Source organism: Salmo salar, chromosome ssa13, assembly GCF_905237065.1.
Source record: "Salmo salar chromosome ssa13, Ssal_v3.1, whole genome shotgun sequence".
Taxonomy (NCBI): Eukaryota; Metazoa; Chordata; class Actinopteri; order Salmoniformes; family Salmonidae; genus Salmo; species Salmo salar.
Genome location: NC_059454.1, coordinates 24117988 through 24137614, shown reverse-complemented (window position 1 = coordinate 24137614; position 19627 = coordinate 24117988). Strand labels below are relative to the sequence as shown.

The following is a 19627-nucleotide window of genomic DNA, read 5'->3' as shown; positions in this document are numbered from 1 at the left end:
ATCCTATTTAGTTTGTCATTTAGAATGAAAGCCCTCAGTCAGAACCTGTTCATGTAAATATAATGGATACTGTCATGGGGGTGATTGTTTTCTGTTATTCCAGCTGGTAATATCCCCACCACACGCATGCAGGCATGTACACACACACATACGAACGCACACGCACACATTTTCAATACAGCAGTTAGCAGATTAGGCCTCCACTGTGTGTGCACAAATGGGAATCAGTTTATGAGTTTTTCATTCTAGTTTACAGATTAAGAATCGGTGTATCTTTGCATGTGCGTATGTTCTGTATGTGCGTGTGTGCCTGTGTGTGTAACACTTATTTATACATGTGTGGTCAAGCACTACGGCTCCATGAACACTTCATAGCATCTTGAGACCAAACTGCTCTTCAGATTAACAGTTTAAGAGCAGTTACAAAAAGCAGTTTTTTAACACCCAAGTCCCTTACCTTAGTAGCTTCCTCATGGCCTCTGATTTATAGAAGCAGCCTTACAAATCGCCACAGATGTTATTGGCCGTGTTTTCATTTTGTTTTCATTCAAGAAAATAACATTTCCTCTAACGTCCTATAAAGGGTTTTAATATCCCACATTCATTGGCGAAAATCTGATATCAACTTTGGAGGGGACAATTACATGAAATTTTCTCAAGAGCAATTCCTGAGGGGGACACCAAAAGTAGTGCTGTAAAACATAGCCTACATTGTAATATGGTAAATGTATATTGAGGAACCAAAGAAATAAGGTGTTTGCCGTACTCCTAACTACCGGTACCCAAAACTACACAACTAATCACAACAGCAATACCATTGCCTTTAACAAATCTTAGTTCAGTCACCAGTTTAAGTTGAGAGTGGGGGTATCCATGGCATTTTCCAATTATGTTCCTATTTTACAAGTAAAAAAAATTGAGAACCTTTCATAATGTTGCCAAAGACTCAACAAACTTACCTGAGACTCCCTATCTCTGCCAGTCTGTCCCTGCATATCTGTCCCCAACTCTGCTGTCTGTGTGCCATCTGTTGCCTGCTCTGCCTAATGACATCATTGTGTAACATTTCCATTAGAATTTCATTTCTTTCTTATGAACATTTTATCAACTAGTCTTTGAGATATTAGGCTACTTCTTACTATGCGTTTTGGTGTACTGAAAAATACTCAAATGTCCGTCTTTTATTTTTCTGCCATTTTTCTACCTGGCTGGCTGGCTACACACACACAGTGTGTAGGTTATTTACAGTAGGAGATGGGCTTCTATCATCTTCAATCATTCTATTTGGGCTTCGATCTAAAAGGTAGCTAGCAAATGTGAAACGGATTAAAATGACAAGAGTTGACAGCTGTATGAGTTCACCATTTACACAACATATGCTGCAACCTTTTGTAATTTTAATAGTTGGTTTCATATTGGCTGGCTTCCAACAATAGCTGAATTTGCAAAGCTAGCGAGCACCAATTCAGTTTCAGTGGTGTTTGCTATAATCTTTGCTACCCGGGTTAAATAAAGGTGAAATAAAATAAATAAATAAAAGTTCACTTGCGACAATTTAGCTTTTGCAACGAGACCATTAAATATATTTAAGACAATGGTAGAAGAGAGTGTAGTTCTGTTCAGTTTGGATTTCAGTTTATCGCTAACCTTATCACAGGGACTTTGAAGCACTAACTTACATCATCTGCATGCTGATTCCATATTTGACGACGCCACATAAATGGAATTGGTACTAGCTAGCTTAATAGTTAATATTTGCGCGCTAGCTCTGCATATTCAGCTAGTGTGTGTGCGCGATTGACTGGATTAACCTCACGTCAGTTACGTGCATTGAGTGCCTTTCAGACAGTAGATGCGACCTCTCTGTTACCTAGCAAGCTAAGGAACTGGCAGTGGATCAAACCATTGTGAGGCAAAGGGTGGGGGGGGTTGCAATCTTTTGTAACTTAAAAACGCGCTATTAAGGGTCTATAATCAGCACAATTGCTTTCATTGCGTATTATTAATATTATTTAAATTACATAGTTTCAGTGATATATTGGGGGGGGCAAATCATATTTTTCCCAGGATGGGGGGTGTCGTGTGTCCCCCGTCCCCCCCGGGATTTCCGCCCCTGCCCACATTGTTCATAAACTCCAACCTGATGTATCGAGAGAGAGAGAGAGAGAGAGAGAAAGAGAGAGAGAGAGACTGAAAGAAGCTTGACAGTTCTTCCCACCGCTCTTGGTATTACAAAACCAGCGCCCCCAGAGGACTTCCCTGATATATGGTTGAAATGGGGTCGTACAGTACAGTACATGTTAGAGCATGCTGGTTTTGATCCATAAGCAGTTGTGAATGACTTGCTATTAGGTGCTGGTCAAGCTGCCTGGGTCCTGGTTTGATCATTAAGTTTTCAGCTGATTTTCACCATAAGGGTGTTTGATTAAATTACACACGTACAGCAGCAAAGCCACGTTGGCACGGACAACGTTTCTGTGGTGTTCTCTGGTCCATTTCAATCAGGAAGACTAGTGTCAGGATATAACGGTCTGATATCCTCATACCTACACTCATCATCATACTAGTCCAGTGCACGCACACACACACACACACACACACACACACACACACACACACCTCTCTACCCCTCAATCTCCAGTGTGGTTTATTTGTCAAACTGACAGCTGGACTCCCAGGCTAAGATAGAGTTGGCCAAACAGACTCCCTCCCTGGGTTAGTTTGAGCCACATCCTGAGAAACACAGACAGACTGGCTGAGGTGCACACAACACCACAGTTAGATCCAGCCTCTTTCCAGCTTGTTTGTGCTTGGCATGGACAGGCCTTGGCAAGGAGAGGTCAATTTTGTCAGACATCCAGTCTAACATTAAACATGAATACACACACTCCTCTCATCTTTTTTCCTTTCCTCCCTCTGTCCGACCATCCCTCCGGCCCCAGCCCCTCAGCCGGGTAATCCTCAGACATCTGTTTACCAGGTGAGATTCCCAAGGTGCTTCTTCCTTTGGGCTGGAAGAGAGCCGCATGCTGTCCTTATAGCCAGCTGTGTGTGTGTGTGTGTGTGTGTGTGTGTGTGTGTGTGTGTGTGTGTGTGTGTGTGTGTGTGTGTGTGTGTGTGTGTGTGTGTGTGTGTGTGTGTGTGTGTGTGTGTGTGTGTGTGTGTGTGTGTGTGTGTGTGTGTGTGTGAGAGGGGGACACAGAGGAAGAGCAGAGGCTGAGTTTAAAGGAAAGGATTAAACATTTTCAAATTTTGAAAGTTGAGTTGATATAATTGGGTTAGAGAATGACAGGATGTGTTTATGTGTGAGATTATCTAAGGATACACAAATATCATTATGTATAGCCATGACCACATAATAGGTTGCAGGGATGTGGCTCCATCTCCAGGTTATTGTGTCTACAAGCACCAATCAAGGCACAGTATACCCCCTAGCTGTTTTTCTATTGGTCATTGGTCTTCATGTGGCCAGCCAGTTAGGGCTCATACCCCACTGCAGGATTCGGCTGATGCAGCGAATTCACCCCTCCCCTCCTCCCTTTTCCCCTCTCACTCGTTCTTTCCCTATTTTCTCTCTAGTCTGCATTTCTCGTCCTCACTGCGGCCTGATGTACTCCGAATATAAGTGAAGGAAAGAAGAGAGAGAACAGATGGAGAAGGAGGGGGAAAGGAGGGTGTACGGAGTGGAGGAATGGGTGGGGGTAAATTGTGAGGAAAGTGCAGTAGCAACACATTCCCCCCTCTGTCTCTCTGCCCTTAAAGTCTCCCATATTCTTTAGTCTAATTATCCAGATTGGGTTTCTTGTGATCGGGGGGATGAAGGGGAGAATGGGGGAGCCCTTCATATTGTCCTTGTGAAAAGCCTCTGGGAGCAGCTAAGGAAGTCATTCATGCATCCATCGCTCGCTGAGTTCATGATTCAATCAATTCTAGAATAATGAACGAGAGAGTAAGATGGCGCCGACAGACATGGTATCTCTGCTTCTAGCTACTAAACAACTTTGCAGTATTATTATTATTATTATTATTTGTTATTTGTGTTATTACATAGAGCCGGAAATAACTTTCTGATATCAGAGCGGTGGTAACTCATCAGCATTCCAACCATAAATATGACATTCCTGAATTAGATCCAATGTTCATACCCCCCAAGGCAATTTAACTTATCCCAGAGTCTGACTCAGGAGGCGTGCACACCATCCATCGCTTCCGAGAATATTACTCGCTAATGTTCAGTCCCTGGACAATAAAGTAGATGAGCTCAGGGCGAGGATCTCCTTCCAGAGAGACATCATTGACTGTAACATACTCTGTTTCACGGAATCATGGCTATCTCCGGATATACTCTCCCCGTCCATACAGCCAGCTGGGTTCTCAGTACATTGCGCAGACAGGAATAAAGAACTCTCTGGTAAGAAGAAAGGCGGCGGTGTATGTTTTATGATTACCTACTCATGGTGTGAGTAGTGATAACGTACAGGAACTCAAGTCCTTTTTGTTCACCTAACCTAGAATACCTCACAATCAAATGCAAACCGTATTACCTCCCAAGAGAATTCTCTTCGGTTCTAGTCACAGCTGTGTATATTCCCCCTCAAGCCAATACCACGACGGCCCTCAAGGAAATATATTGGACTTTGTGCAAACTGGAAACCACATATTTATTGTGGCTGGGGACTTTAACAAAGCAAATTTTAGGAAATCACTACCGAAGTTTTAGCAACATATTTCCTGCGGTACTCGAGCTTCAAAAACTCTAGACCATTGTTACTTTCCCTTCCGGGATGGCTGCAAGGCCCTCCCCCGCCCTCCCTTCTGCAAATCAGATCACTACTCCATTCTGCTCCTCCCATCCTATAGGCAGAAACTCAAACAAGAAGTACTTGTGCTAAGGTCTATTTGAAGATGGTCTGACCAATTGGAATCCATGCTTTAAGATTGTTTTGATCATGCGGACTGGGATATTTTCCGGGTTGCCTCTGAGAATAACACTGACACGGTAACTGAGTTCATCAGGAAGTGTATGGGGGATGTTGTTCCCACTGTTACTATTAAAACCTACCCAAACCAAAAACAATGGATAGATAGCAGCATTTGCGCAAAACTGAAAGCGTGAACGAATGCATTTAACCACGGCAAGGTGACTGGGAATATGGTTGAATACAAACAGTGCAGTTATGCACTCCATAAGGCAATCAAACAGGCAAAACATCAGTACAGAGACAAAGTGGAGTCGCAATTCAACGGCTCACACAGGACATATGTGGCAGGGACTCCAGACAATCACAGATTACAAAGGGAAAACCAGCTATGCCGAGGACACCAACGTCTTGCTCCCGGACAAGCTAAACACCTTCTTCACCCGCTTTGAGGATAACACAGTGCCACCGACACTGTCCGCTCCCAAGGACTGTGGGCTCTCGATCTAAAATAAATAAAAAACGGAAAAGTTGTGCGTGCATATGTATTACTCAATCTTGCACCTTAGAGCCTGCTGCCCTATGTACATAGACATGGAATCACTGGTAACTTTAATAATGGAACACTGGTCACTTTAATAATGTTTACATGCTGTTTTACTGATTTCAGATTTATATATTTTATTCTACTGTATTCTAGTCAATGCCACTCTGACATCGCTCATCCTAATATTAATATATTTCTTAATTCCATTATTTTACTTTTAGATTTGTGTGTGTTGTTGTGAATTGTTAGATACTACTGCACTTTTGGAGCTAGGAACACAAGCTTTTTGCTACACCCACAATAACATCTGCTAAATATGTATATGCGACCAAGAAAATGTGATTTGATTTGATTTGAGAGAAAGAGGGAAAGAGAAAGAAAGATAGAGACATGGTAGCCCCAGCACCTGACCCCTAGCAAACAAAATTTAGGGAGCGCATTCGCAGCCTCTCTTTCTCCTCTGCCATAATGGCTGCATTCGCTCCATTCTTCCATCCTGAGTAGAGGAGAGAGAGCGGGGAAGTTAGACCATTGTTACCTACAGGGAGAATGGGCTCCTAATTTACCATAAGCCTCTACTATTGAGGACCAGACTCCTTTCACCATGGTGTCCTGCTAATGCAATAATTGGAAAGTCATTCACTGCTTAACTTCCATTTATTCATGTTCTTTTCATTAATAGAGAGAAGGGCATTTTATTGCCCTCGCCTTCCTCACCCAGAGCCTGCACACAGTCCATATATTAGTCTATATCACGTATGCACACACTCTCGCAAACATGTACGCACGCGCGCACACACACACACACCTCTGGACAAGGTCCCTGAGAGGGAGAATCACCCCTCTCATCCACCGGACAGGTTCACAGCTCGGAGGAGATAGGAATGTCAAGTATTTTGCGAAGGTGTGTGTGAAGGGTTGGAGTGTTATTGGAGTGTGTACTGGACCACTCAGGGGAGAGGTAAAGCTTACCTGTCAGGTGTGTCTAGAGCAAGTGAGAGGAGGGAGAGCAATTTATGACACACACTCACACTGACACACACTTGCGCACTGACACACACACACACACACACACACACACACACACACACACACACACACAATTGCACATAGAAACGGCTGTAGATGGCAATGCTATTCTTAGGGCATTGCTTTGCCTTTTGTTTGTTTTGAAGGTGATGTATGTGCATTTGCAAATCCTGGCTTCTCCTGATTTTTTAACAGATACATTACACATCAAAGGACTATAAAACTTAAAAGGAGGCAGGGAAAGAGGTCTTAATACAAAAGTTTTGCTGACTCAATAAAACTACTGAACAAAAATAAAAATGAAACATGCAACCATTTCAACGATTTTACTGAGTTACAGTTCATAGAAGGAAATCAGTTAAATGAAATAAATTCATTAGGCCCTAATCTATGGATTTCACATGACTGGGCAGGGGCACAACCAATCAGAATGAGTTTTTTCCCACAAATAGGCTTTGTTACAGGCAGAAATACTCCTCAGTTTCATCAGCTGTCCAGGTGGCTGGTCTCAGACGATCCCACAGGTGAAGAAGGCGGATGTGGAGGTCCTGGGCTTGCATGGTTACACGTGGTCTGCGGTTGTCTAAATTGGTCAGGTGGATGGATTATCTTGGCAAAGGAGAAATGCTCACTAATGGGGATGTAAACACATTTTCTGCACAAAATTTTAGAGAAATACGATTTTTGTGCATATGGAACATTTCAGGGATCTTTTATTTCAGCTCATGAAACATGGAATCAACACTTTACATGTTGCATTTATATTGTTTTGTGTGTGTGCATGACTGTGTTTGATAAACTGTGGGAATTAGCAACATCCCACTGGGCACACCCTGGTTGAATCAATGTTGTTTACACGTCATTTCAATTGAAATTAAGTTGGACCAACATGGAATAGATGTTGAATTGACATCTGTGCCCAGTGGAACGGCATTGCCACTCTCTCACCTCTCTCTGGTTGCAGCTCTTTCCCCTCAGTTCCTCACAGTTTGTTTGTGACCTGGTGGATAATACCTGTATCTCCGCCTGCCTGTTGGGCTTTACTCCCTTGTTTCTGCTGCTTTGTAGAGCTAAAAGTAGATATCTCTCCGGCTTTGAGGGTGTGTGTGTGTGTGTGTGTGTGTGTGTGTGTGTGTGTGTGTGTGTGTGTGTGTGTGTGTGTGTGTGTGTGTGTGCGTGCGTGCGTGCGTGCGCGTGCGTGCATCCGTGCAAGTTTGCTCGAGTGAGTGTGTTCGTGCTTACATGTGTATTTATGTATCTACGGTATATCTCTGTATGTGCGTGTGTACTTGTGTGTGTTTCAGAAGGGCTGCAGAGTCTGATCCTGATTCTCAGTGAATGAATGTCAGTCCCTGAAACACCAGGCAGACCACAGTCTCTAATTGGCACAGTTATGACAGGCTAGCAAGTGAGTTTGTGTGCGTTGGCACTGATCTTAAACTGTGCCTCCAAGACTTTCTGAAGGCTGTTGTACCAAGGCAATTGCATCTCCTCTTCTTCTATCCAAAATACTTTCTTTCCCCTTGTTGTTTGGAGAAAAGATTCACAAAAGTGCTGAGAAAGAGAGGTAAAGAGAAAAAAGTATTTTCATAATAGTGCCACTTTTTAGCACTGTCTTTAGGATAACCCAAAGTTTTTTTACAATAATGTTTTTATTTCATGTTAATTGTCCTAACATAAAGGTAGGAAATGTGACTTTTCCTTTTGAAAATATTTTCCGAACACAAAAAGAAATAAATCATTTCAATATTTGAAGTCGTTATGGATGATATACAAAGCTGAAAATCCACTCTTTTGTTCCATGGATGGCTTATTTTGGTTGTGAGGATTGCAAAGAAGGCAATATTATTGTATTTTTATTAATGCGTTTGTCTGTCTGTGTGTGCGAGTGAGTAAGTGTGTTCGTGCTTACATGTATTTATCCACATTTCTTCCAACTCAAACAATAACACATGGTCAATTTGTAACCACTCCCTATTACCAAATACAGACAATATGGGAAAAAGTCCAGAAAGCCCTTCCCGTGAGAAGACATCTGTACTGGATCATATGCACCAGTCATGTTATGAGATGGTTGTAGCATTGTAAAAAATAATGTTAAAACTATGTTTTATTGTCACATACACCAGATAGGTGCAGTGAAATGTGTTGTTTCAAAAGGTCAAATAGAGTCTAGAGATTCTATTTGTCCTGGTTCACACATGTACAAGTGTGTGGTGTGAAATGGAAATGTATTTTTTGCATATCTCACGCAGACACCCTCAGAGAGTGGGGTCACGGCCAGGGATCAGCCATTATTGACAGCGACCCTGAAGCAATGAGGGTTAAGTGCCTTGCTCAAGGGCACATCGACAGAATTTTTCAAATTGTCGGCTCGGTTATTTGAAGCAGCGGCCTTTTGATTTCTGGCCCCACGCTCTAACCACTAGGCTACCTGTGCCCTACCTACACCCTACCTGCCGTTTAGTGAGTAAGGACCCTGAGATTTGGTGAATCAGGTTTGATAGATCTTGTCTAATGGGAGGAGGTTTAGCTGGGGTCATGACCCCAAGTGCCAGTATGAAATCCAGTGGTTCCAACAACAGCATATACGTGTGTGCCTGTGTGTGTGTGTGTGCATCTGCTTGAGCGAGCACATGTATATATACCTATGACAGTACATATACATTTGTCTTTGTACAAGTACTCTGTTTGTTTGCGTCTCTCTCCTTCTCCCTCAATCTGTACTGCGTGGGCTGAGCTAAGCTAAGAAGGGCTCTACTGGGGACACACACAGAGAGCTACAATATTGTGCTGAAAAAGAGACATCCAGTGTTCCGTGAGTTTTCTCTTCAAACAACAGCTCTAAACCCTGCAGGAGCTAGCTGGACAGCGCTAAACCCTGCAGGAGCTAGCTGGACAGCGCTAAACCCTGCAGGAGCTAGCTGGACAGCGCTAAACCCTGCAGGAGCTAGGTAGATAGCGCTAAACCCTGCAGGAGCTAGCTAGACAGCGCTAAACCCTGCAGGAGCTAGCTGGACAGCGCTAAACCCTGCAGGAGCTAGCTGGACAGCGCTAAACCCTGCAGGAGCTAGCTGGACAGCGCTAAACCCTGCAGGAGCTAGCTGGACAGCGCTAAACCCTGCAGGAGCTAGCTGGACAGCGCTAAACCCTGCAGGAGCTAGCTGGACAGCGCTAAACCCTGCAGGAGCTAGGTAGATAGCGCTAAACCTTGCAGGATCTAGCTGGACAGCACTAAACTCTGCAGGATCTAGCTAGTCAGCGCTAAATCCTGCAGGAGCTAGCTGGTCAGTGCTAAACCCTGCAGGTGATAGCTAGACAGGGCTAAACCCTGCAGGAGCTAGCTGGACAGAGCTAAACCCGGCAGGATCTAGGTAGATAGCGCTAAACCTTGCAGGATTTAGCTGGACTGCACTAAACCCTGTAGGAGCTAGCTAGTCAGCGCTAAACCCTGCAGGAGCTAGCTAGACAGTGCTAAACCCTGTGTTTAGCGCTGTCCAGTGTTTCATCCATACAGAATGGAGACAGTTATTATAAAAAGTAAAGTAGGCCTATTTTAAATGAGAGCAGGAAGGAATGACATTATAAAATTGGTTCTCTGTTTTGTTGTTCCTCAATAGTGTAGAGGAAGCATTAATGTAAACATGACTATAATACTTACATTCTTGTATACTATTACTCAGCATTAGTAGAACAACGCTGTGCAAATAATCTAGAAACGTTGTGGAAATATGGTGGAAATGTTGCAGAGAGATATTTAGGAGCTGATTTCCATCTTCCTCTCTGCACCCCGGGGACAGCAATACATAGAGCATCACTCCTCTTTCATATTCCTCCTCTCTTTTATTTCACTCCTCCTCTCCTTTCCTCTCCCTTGTTTTCCCCGGAGAGCCAGTGGCACGATAATCTGTCATTTGATTCAGTTTTGCCAGGCAGAGGGGAGCTTAGCTCACTGATAAGATATCCTTAAGTTGCCAGTAATGAGGAGGTTTGCTTTGATCCGTCGACAAATAGGTTATTTAACCAGTGTCTGCTTTCTGACGAGAGACATTCCACTGTCTCACACGTTCTCACACACACACATACATACACACACATGCATGCACACACACACAACCCTTTGTCTCTAACAAGGGGAGAGAGAATAACACAGTGAAAGAGAGAGAGAGTGCGAGAGGAGAGAGAGAGAGAGAGAGAGAACAACTGTTCACATTTATTAGCGCCTTTCAACATGTACCCCTTTATCATTCATTACCCAGCAGAGGGCTGTGACTGTGTACATACATTTCACACACCCACAGTGACACACACATACACACAAACACACACCTATACACACACCTATACACACAGACACACACAAACAGACATTAGAATCAAATTACTGTGATTTTTTTGGGCAGTGTCCCTTATTGTTACATTGATGTTGTGTGAACGTTGTGGGATGGAAAGACTGGGGAGACATGCATGCGGCTGATTCTCCCCCAAGCAGGAGGAATTGAAAGCGGGTGGGAAATCAGGGGGCGGGAAGAACTGGGAATAAATTAAGAAGTGATATCACTTCCTAACTGGGAAGGATTTATGCGCCGCTGCCAAGTCCAACAGATTGAAGTCATTTCATTTTTCATGCATGGTTTCTGTCCTCATAGTAACTCCCTGAAACAGAGAGAAAGAGAGAGTGAGACAGAGAACGAGAAGGGGGAGGTAGTTTGGCAGTGGAGTGTGTAATCGCTCCATGTGCCTTGTAGGACTGGAAGCAACGTAAGAAGTCGGTGAGGTTTCGATCCTCAAGCCCCGACTTGATGCCTCAAATAAATGAGCAGAGAATAGTAGGATGGAGAGAGTTCAACCCAGCTGCTAGATACACTTATAGCTCCCTCTCTCTCTCCTCTGTTTGCTGTTGCTGTTGTTTTGAGGATGGTACATCTTTGAAGTACTAGTAGCCAATGCTTAAAAACAACTTGTTAATTATCTTAGCCGTCAGCTTTCAAGTACTTCACTGCTCCTAACGTAAGGCCTTGCACACACACACACACACACACACACACACACACACACACACACACACACACACACACACACACACACACACACACACACACACACACACACACACACACACACACACACACCAGAAGCAGCTCCTACAAACTGCATTAGTACTCTGTCCTCTGATCCTCTGACAGCTCCTCTGATCTTTCAGAAGGAGAACATGTGTGGTCCACTTTTCACATTTTATCTTTAGTAATTTTACATTCTGTCCATTTCATCTCTCCCATTCCCTGTGTGTGTGTGTGTGTGTGTGTGTGTGTGTGTGTGTGTGTGTGTGTGTGTGTGTGTGTGTGTGTGTGTGTGTGTGTGTGTGTGTGTGTGTGTGTGTGTGTGTGTGTGTGTGTGTGTGTGTGTGTGTGTGTGTGTGTGTGTGTGTGTGTGTGTGTGTGTGTGTGTGTGTGTGTGTGTGTGTGTGTGTGTGTGTGTGTGTGTGTGTGTGTGTTTGTGTGTTAGCTAGCTCTACTGCTGGCTGCAGGCCATAAAGCTGTGGATGGTGTGGCTGGAGATTATATGGCGATTAAATGTACCACGCTTTAGCTGACTCATTTGATGTATTCCCTCACAGTGGAAGAATCAGGGAATTTATCTCTCTGAGTGAGTGAGTGAGTGAGTGAGTGAGTGAGTGAGTGAGTGAGTGAGTGAGTGAGTGAGTGAGTGAGTGAGTGAGTGAGTGAGTGAGTGAGTGAGTGAGTGAGTGAGTGAGTGAGTGTGTGTGTGTGTGTGTTTGGCATATGAAAGGATGTGATGTAGGAGATGGTATTATTACCGCGTATTGACAGTGGAGAGTGCAAGGAGAAGAGGATGAGGACGATGATGACAGGTTGTTATAGTGGTGTTAGGAGTAGTCTGGATGACACCTGTCTGATACAATATGTCCTAGTCCTTCCCTGGTCCTTGTTAGTCTCAGGCCATTCTCTCCCTGGTGTGTCAAAAGGACTGCCAAATTGGTACCATGAGTGCTGAAAGATGGAGACAACTTTTTGGGGGACTCTTTCTCTTTAGGAGCACTCATGGCTTTCTCCTGGAATAATCACTGATTGGAGACGAGGTGGAGGATAGGAGGACTGTGTGTGCGTGCGTGCGTGCGTGTGTGTTTGTGTGTTATTGAGGCATGCTGAAATAGCAGCACTAGCACCCTTTACTCTAATGGAAGGAGGTTGGAGGGCTGACTAGGACCTTATTTGTGAGCTAAAGGAAAGACCCCTTCAAATGAAGCCCAATTGCTCTGCACTTCAGCCCAAATCACACTCTGTGCAGTGTACTTAATGTACTTAATAGCTCTTCTGCTCTTGAAAGCAGTGAATATGTGTGTGTGTACATGTGTGTTTGTACAGTCGTGTGTAATATATCTCCAGCTGTTCTCTCCTTAGGTTAATCTTTGTTTTTCTCTGAAACTATTTATTCTTCATTTGTTTGCTGTTACTTTCCTGGTGTTTACAAGATGACATTTAAATGTTCTTATTTTTCTTTTTTGCTCATGTTGTGACAGTGTTCTAAGCACAGTCCCTGTAAGAGCTGTTTACATCTCCAATTGTCAAGCAGAAGAAAAATTATCTTTGCCAAATGCTTGTTGATTTATTTTTCAATCCCTTGAAAGAAAGAGAAATAGTGAATTTCCTGTTTGAAATACTTGGGTTGTGCACCATTCTATAGCACTAATAAAATCCACTGCTATAGCTGTGACTGCCGAGCTATGATGGATGTGTTTGTTTGTGTGTGTGTGTGTGTGTGTGTGTGTGTGTGTGTGTGTGTGTGTGTGTGTGTGTGTGTGTGTGTGTGTGTGTGTGTGTGTGTGTGTGTGTGTGTGTGTGTGTGTGTGTGTGTGTGTGCGTATATGTCTATTTCTGATGAATATATAATATGTGATGATTGTCCCCTATCATTGGTCTCCCAGCTTCTATATGATGATCTAGTCCTGGAATAAACACCTTACCAATCACACCAATGGATGAAGTGGCGATTATGCTGTGTTTTCCATTAGCGCTGGTCATCGGCTAATTAGCCGGTTACAGACTCATTTTCAGCCTCATACTTTTTCCACTTCATATTAACTAGGCTATTTATTTTTTATTTATTTTTATTCGGTAGTCCGTCGAGCCCTGTCCCGCTAGAATGAACGATATGCATCTTCTAGCAATCTATTGATAGAATTTGCGCCTGTCAGTCACAAAGCGAGCGATGACAGGGAAAGGAAGTGAACAGAATGCATCAGTGATTCATATTTTCTGCAACATTCTGAAGAGGCAATGAGAAAGTCCCTGTTTGTTTGTGCTGCACTTTGTGTAGCTGTTAGTGATGATGCTAATAAAAACAGTCTTCTGGTAGATGGAAAGGCTTTCCCAAAAACCGTCTCAATTAAATGTTAACTACAAAGTAGCCTATGCTTACCTGGCAGAATGATATCATGATTGTTTTAATCAATCCAGTGAGTTTTTGTTTTGCAAACTCTACCATCACATGTGAGCTACAAAAACATTGCTAAACAACAGCTTCTTGCTAAGTGCACACTTGAATTAAAGGGTAACTTCAACCAAAAATCTAAATTTCTCAGATTTTTCCCAGACCTCAAAAGTGGTCTCCTGATGTGGTTTAAGCATTGTTGTGGACTTCAAACATCCAATTGTGTTGTTTTTCTATTTAGAAGGTGTGATTTTGAGAGAGCGAAAACCTGAAAAATTTTGGAAAAACTGAAACCGTGAAAAACAAAAAATAGAGAAAATGGAATTTGTGTGTGTGTGTGGGGGGGGGTCAGCCAAAACATAAAATAGATTTCATAGGGTCCTACCTAATGATAATTCTTTATTAATCCAGGCTATGTAAAATCGGAAAGATATAATACATAAGATATAACCTTTAATATAATGTTGGCTATTTACTTAATTATTCTGTTTGAATAAATCATAATTTGAAGAACAAACATCATTGTGGTAATTCATATCTTGCAGTAAAACTGTAAATAGGACTTTAATCTCAAGAGAGACAGGTTAAATGTTTAAAAAAGTTTCATATTCTTTTAATTACAAAATAGTACTGAACATATAGGCCTAGACCTAAACGATATCCAAAACAACAAACAATACACTGAATTCATACATTTTCAGTAATTTAAATTGAAAAGTCATGTCTTTCTACACAATGCCACACCACATATTCCAATCTGGGAGGTAAATTCGATAAAGTATTCAATAATGTTGCTGTGTATTTCGGGTTGGAATATTAGAATGTACCAGAGGCCACCAAAATAGAGTGCCTTCGGGCAAAACATTTTGTCCTGGGAGTTTCTGGCTGGATACTATTGTGGAAAACACTGGATTATGTGTGTAACATCAATGTGTGATATTATTGTTGTACGCAGCATCAGCATCTACCACTAGGGAACAAACAGATCTGTCAAGGCTTTGGTTTTCTCCAATCTCCCATATTACTCAATGATTGAATGTGTTATGAAAGATGAAACCCATTTCAGAAACAGCAGTAGACCACAGAGTAAAAACGGACATTCTGTGTCTGTGTGTCTTGTTGCAGATCCGTTCGGACCAGGACCGGAACATCTCCATCCGATACAGCATCACAGGGGTGGGAGCCGACCAGCCACCCAATGAGGTGTTCAGTATCGACCCTGTCGCCGGCAAGATGTTCGTCACCAAGCCGCTGGACAGAGAGAGGAGATCATCATACCATGTGAGTAACACACACACACACACACACACACAACTACACATACACAGCGCTGTAATGAGTTGGTGACAGGCTGGCCCGTTGTCCAGATGGACTATTGATTGAGAGAGTGAAGGGTGAGGAGTGGTGGCTACAGCCACATGACATTTAACAAGTACAAACGCTCGTACAGACCATGAAAATGACTCAACCACTGTGGGTCACACACACACACACACACACGCAGACACGCACACACACATACACAGTGCAGTATTACCAGAGTAGCGTCCACCTCAGGTGCTGTAAAGTTAATAATATGCTTAGCAGACTAAATTTTCCCATGCAACCTACACACACATCTTCAGTATGTGGCACATGTGGGATTTTGCCCATAAGCTCCGTGCTAACACCAACTAATTATTATCATTAATATACCACTTTGATGTAGCTACTGTTGGAATTATGCTTGTTGATTTCTCTCCACAATTGCATCTCTCACATTCTCTCTCTCCCTGCTCCTCACATCTCTCCCTCTGTTTGACATGTCTTTGTTTATTTGTTGAACTCAGAGGCCCAGCTTTCCATTGAGAGGCTGAACTGGGCAGATGTATGCACAGGAGGATGCAGGATCAATGGGGTGATTTGTTAAGAAAGGCCCAGGCTTGGTGACGGGTTCTTGGATTAAAGCCCAGGCTGGATGTGTCTCTGTCAAAGAACCAAATGTAGCCACACAGTCATAACTTCTGACTCAGAAGCTATATAAGCTGTACTCTATGTAAGGAAGACTAAAATAACGTAAGCTATGAAACTACCATCCAGCTTTTTTTATTAAAGAAAAAATAATTGTTGATACATATAATGATTACATTCCATTACTTTTAGATTACTTTCCCCTGAGGAGGCATTAGAAGAAGACATCCGACATTTATTGCATGATAAATCAATGTTAAAGTTTACATAGCTGGCCATATATGGATGTTCAATTTTACTTTATGGGTTGGTTATGTAGGCTTCTTCTAACCCATCGCTTTCTACTACATATAATAATATGATTAAATGATATATTTACATTAAAAACCAAAGTCTATCAGAATTCCAGTCATTCCAATAAATGTTATACCCCTTGATCTTCAAGAATAGGACTTGGAAATATTGAAGTACAGATTAGCCAAATTGTTTTACCTGAGTATGACCCCAAAACTAAGGACTTATTAGCCAGCCCTACTCTGTTGTTTATGATTTTGTTGTCATGGAGGACTGATTGGACTCATTGATTTGAGTTGAAAAAGAAACACAGCTCATGGAATGACATACTTTGAGCACTACTGAACAGGGCTATTTACATTTGAAAAATGAATGGCATTTACTGCATTTTCTATAGGCCTATTGTTTACCTTTTTGTTGGTGACACAATGATATCTTGATAATATGCAGCTGTTTAAATTGCAAATCCACAGATGAAACAATAACAAAATGGTTGCCCTGCTTCCGTTTTGGTAAAAAGCTGAAGGATTGGGCTGTAAAAATATAACCATGCTATGGATGCAAGGACTGACGATCCATGATATAAACAGTATTGTTTTAACCATGTTATGAGGTTATTTAGTGTTTATTTATATTTACAATGCTTACAAACATCGGAATGAAACAAGATTATATTTTATATCTACATATACACCACCATTCAAAAGTTTGGGGTCACTTAGAAATGTCCTTGTTTTCTATGAAAACATACATGAAATTAGTTGCAAAATGAATAGGAAATATAGTCAAGACGTTGACAAGGTTATAAATAATGATTTTACCACCACCAAAGCACCCCCAGACCATCACATTGCCTCCACCATGCTTGACAGAGCACGCCTCCAGCATCTTTTCATTTTTTCTGTGTCTCACAAATGTTCTTCTTTGTGATCCAAACACCTCAAACGTAGATTCGTCTATCCATAAAACTTTTTTCAGTCTTCCTCTGTCCAGTATCTGTGTTCTTTTGCCCATTTTAATCCTCATTTTTATTGGCCAGTCTGAGATATGGCTTTTTCTTTGCAACTCTGACTAGAAGGCCAGCATCCCGGAGTTGCCTCTTCACTGTTGATGTTGAGACTGGTGTTTTGAGGGTACTATTTAATGAAGCTGCCAGTTGAAGACTTGTGAGACGTCTGTTTCTCAAACTGGACACTCTTAATGTACTTGTCCTCTTGCTCAGTTGTGCACCGGGGCCTCACACTCCTCTTTCTATGCTGGTTAGAGCCAGTTTGCTATGTTCTGTGAAGGGAGTAGTACACAGCGTTTTACCAGATCTTCAGTTTCTTGGCAATTTATTGCAAGGAATAGCCTTCATTTCTCAGAATAAGAATAGACTGACAAGTTTCAGAATAAAGGTCTTTGTTTCTGTCTGACCACAAGTCTACACTGTATTTCTGATCAATTTTATGTTATTTTAATGGACAAAATATGTACTTTTCTTTCAAAAACAAGGAAATTTCAAACTTTTGAACGTTAGTGTATACAGTTGAAGTCGGAAGTTTACATACACTTAGGTTGTAGTCATTAAAACTCGTTTTTCAACAACTCCACAGATTTCTTGTTAACAAACTATAGTTTTGGCAAGTCGGTAAGGACATTTACTTTGTGCATGACACAAGTAATCTTTCCAACAATTGTTTACGGACAGATTATTTCACTTATAATTCACTGTATCACAATTCCAGTGGGTCAAAAGTTTACATACACTAAATTGACTGTGCTTTTAAACATCTTGGAAAATTCCAGAAAATGATGTCATGGCTATAGAAGTTTCTGATAGGCTAATTGACATCATTTGAGTCAATTGGAGGTGTACCTGTGGATGTATTTCAAGGCCTACCTTCAAACTCAGTGCCTCTTTGCTTGACATCATGGGAAAATCAAAAGAGATCAGCCAAAAAATTGTAGACCTCCACAAGTCTGGTTCATCCTTGGGAGCAACTTCCAAATGCCTGAAGGTACCACGTTCATCTGTACAAACAATTGTACGCAAGTGTAAACACCATGGACCACGCAGCCGTCATACCGCTCAGGAAGGAGACGCGTTCTGTCTCCTAGAGATGAATGTACTTTGGTGCGAAAAGTGCAAATCAAGCCTAGAACAACAGCAAAGGACCTTGTGAAGATGCTGGAGGAAACAGGTACAAAGGTATCTATATCCACAGTAAAACGAGTTCTATATCGACATAACCTGAAAGGCCACACAGCAAGGAAGAAGCCACTGCTCCAAAACCACCATACTTCCAAAGTTGTGGCAAAATGACTTGAGGACAACAAAGTCAAGGTATTGGAGTGGCCATCACAAAGCCCTGACCTCAATCCTATAGAAAATCTATTGGCAGAACTGACAAAGTTTGTGCGAGCAAGTAGGCCTATAAACCTTACTCAGTTACACTAGCTATGTCAGGAGGAATGTGCCAAAATTCATCCAACTTATTGTGGGAAGCTTGTGGAAGGCTACCCGAAACATTTGACCTAAGTTAAACAATTTAAAGGCAATGCTACCAAATACTAATTGAGTGTATGTAAACTTCTGACCCACTGGGAATGTGATGAAAGAAATAAAAGCTGAAATAAATAATTATTTCTACTATTATTCTGACATTTCACATTCTTAAAATAAAGTGGTGTTCCTAGCTGACCTAAGACAGGGAATGGTTACTAGGATTAAATGTCAGGAATTGTGAAAAAGTGAGTTTAAATGTATTTGGCTAAGGTGTATGTAAACTTCCGACTTCAACTGTAAATCCAAAAATGGATAGAGCAATTACAAATTGCTCCTGTCATGACTGGCCTTTGAGGATCAGGTTACAGTGGATCAGCTCTACAGAGATATTTCTCTCCCACAGAGGGGTAGAGGGTTAAAGGTGGGAGTTTTATGGCACCTAGTTTGGGTGTCTGGAATGTCTTTGTGCCTTATGAAGACTTTACAGCCCAAAACTAGAACATCAAATAAATGGATTCTGAGACAATATATTTCATAATCTGAATCCGAATGGGTGGGAATAATGATGTTATTAAAAGTTAAATGAGGACCTTTTAACGAAAACATTGTAACTTGAAGAGTTTTCATAATGTGTATATGATGTTTAGATACTTTACGTTGTGTAGAAAATATCCAAATTAAAGACGATAATACTGTGTTTTGTGATGATAAGACTGTGATTTTAGTTGTCTAAATGAGATCATAATAAATTCTAATACCTTGCCTTGTAACTAGTTACGCCCCAGGGAACCCATAGAGCGTGTCATGAAGACGGAAACGCCCCCTTTTGACCCGAGTTTATAAAGCATGTGAGTTAAGAAAGAACTTACTAGACTAGAAGACCATGCGCTGCAGCTAAGATCTACGATTAGTCACGACCCCGAAACACAACACAAGGTTGAAGAAGAC

The 19627-nt window shown here is 41.9% G+C and overlaps 1 protein-coding gene across 1 annotated transcript in view; it reads left to right on the top strand.

Annotated features, from left to right (window-relative positions):
* The window catches only part of LOC106566735 (cadherin-4), a 512548-nt gene that overhangs the window by 399894 nt on the left and 93027 nt on the right, over positions 1-19627 (top strand). The window contains exon 6 of the mRNA XM_014135075.2: positions 15073-15228. Coding sequence (XP_013990550.1) covers positions 15073-15228 — 156 coding nt within the window. The remainder of the gene's footprint in view (positions 1-15072; positions 15229-19627) is intronic.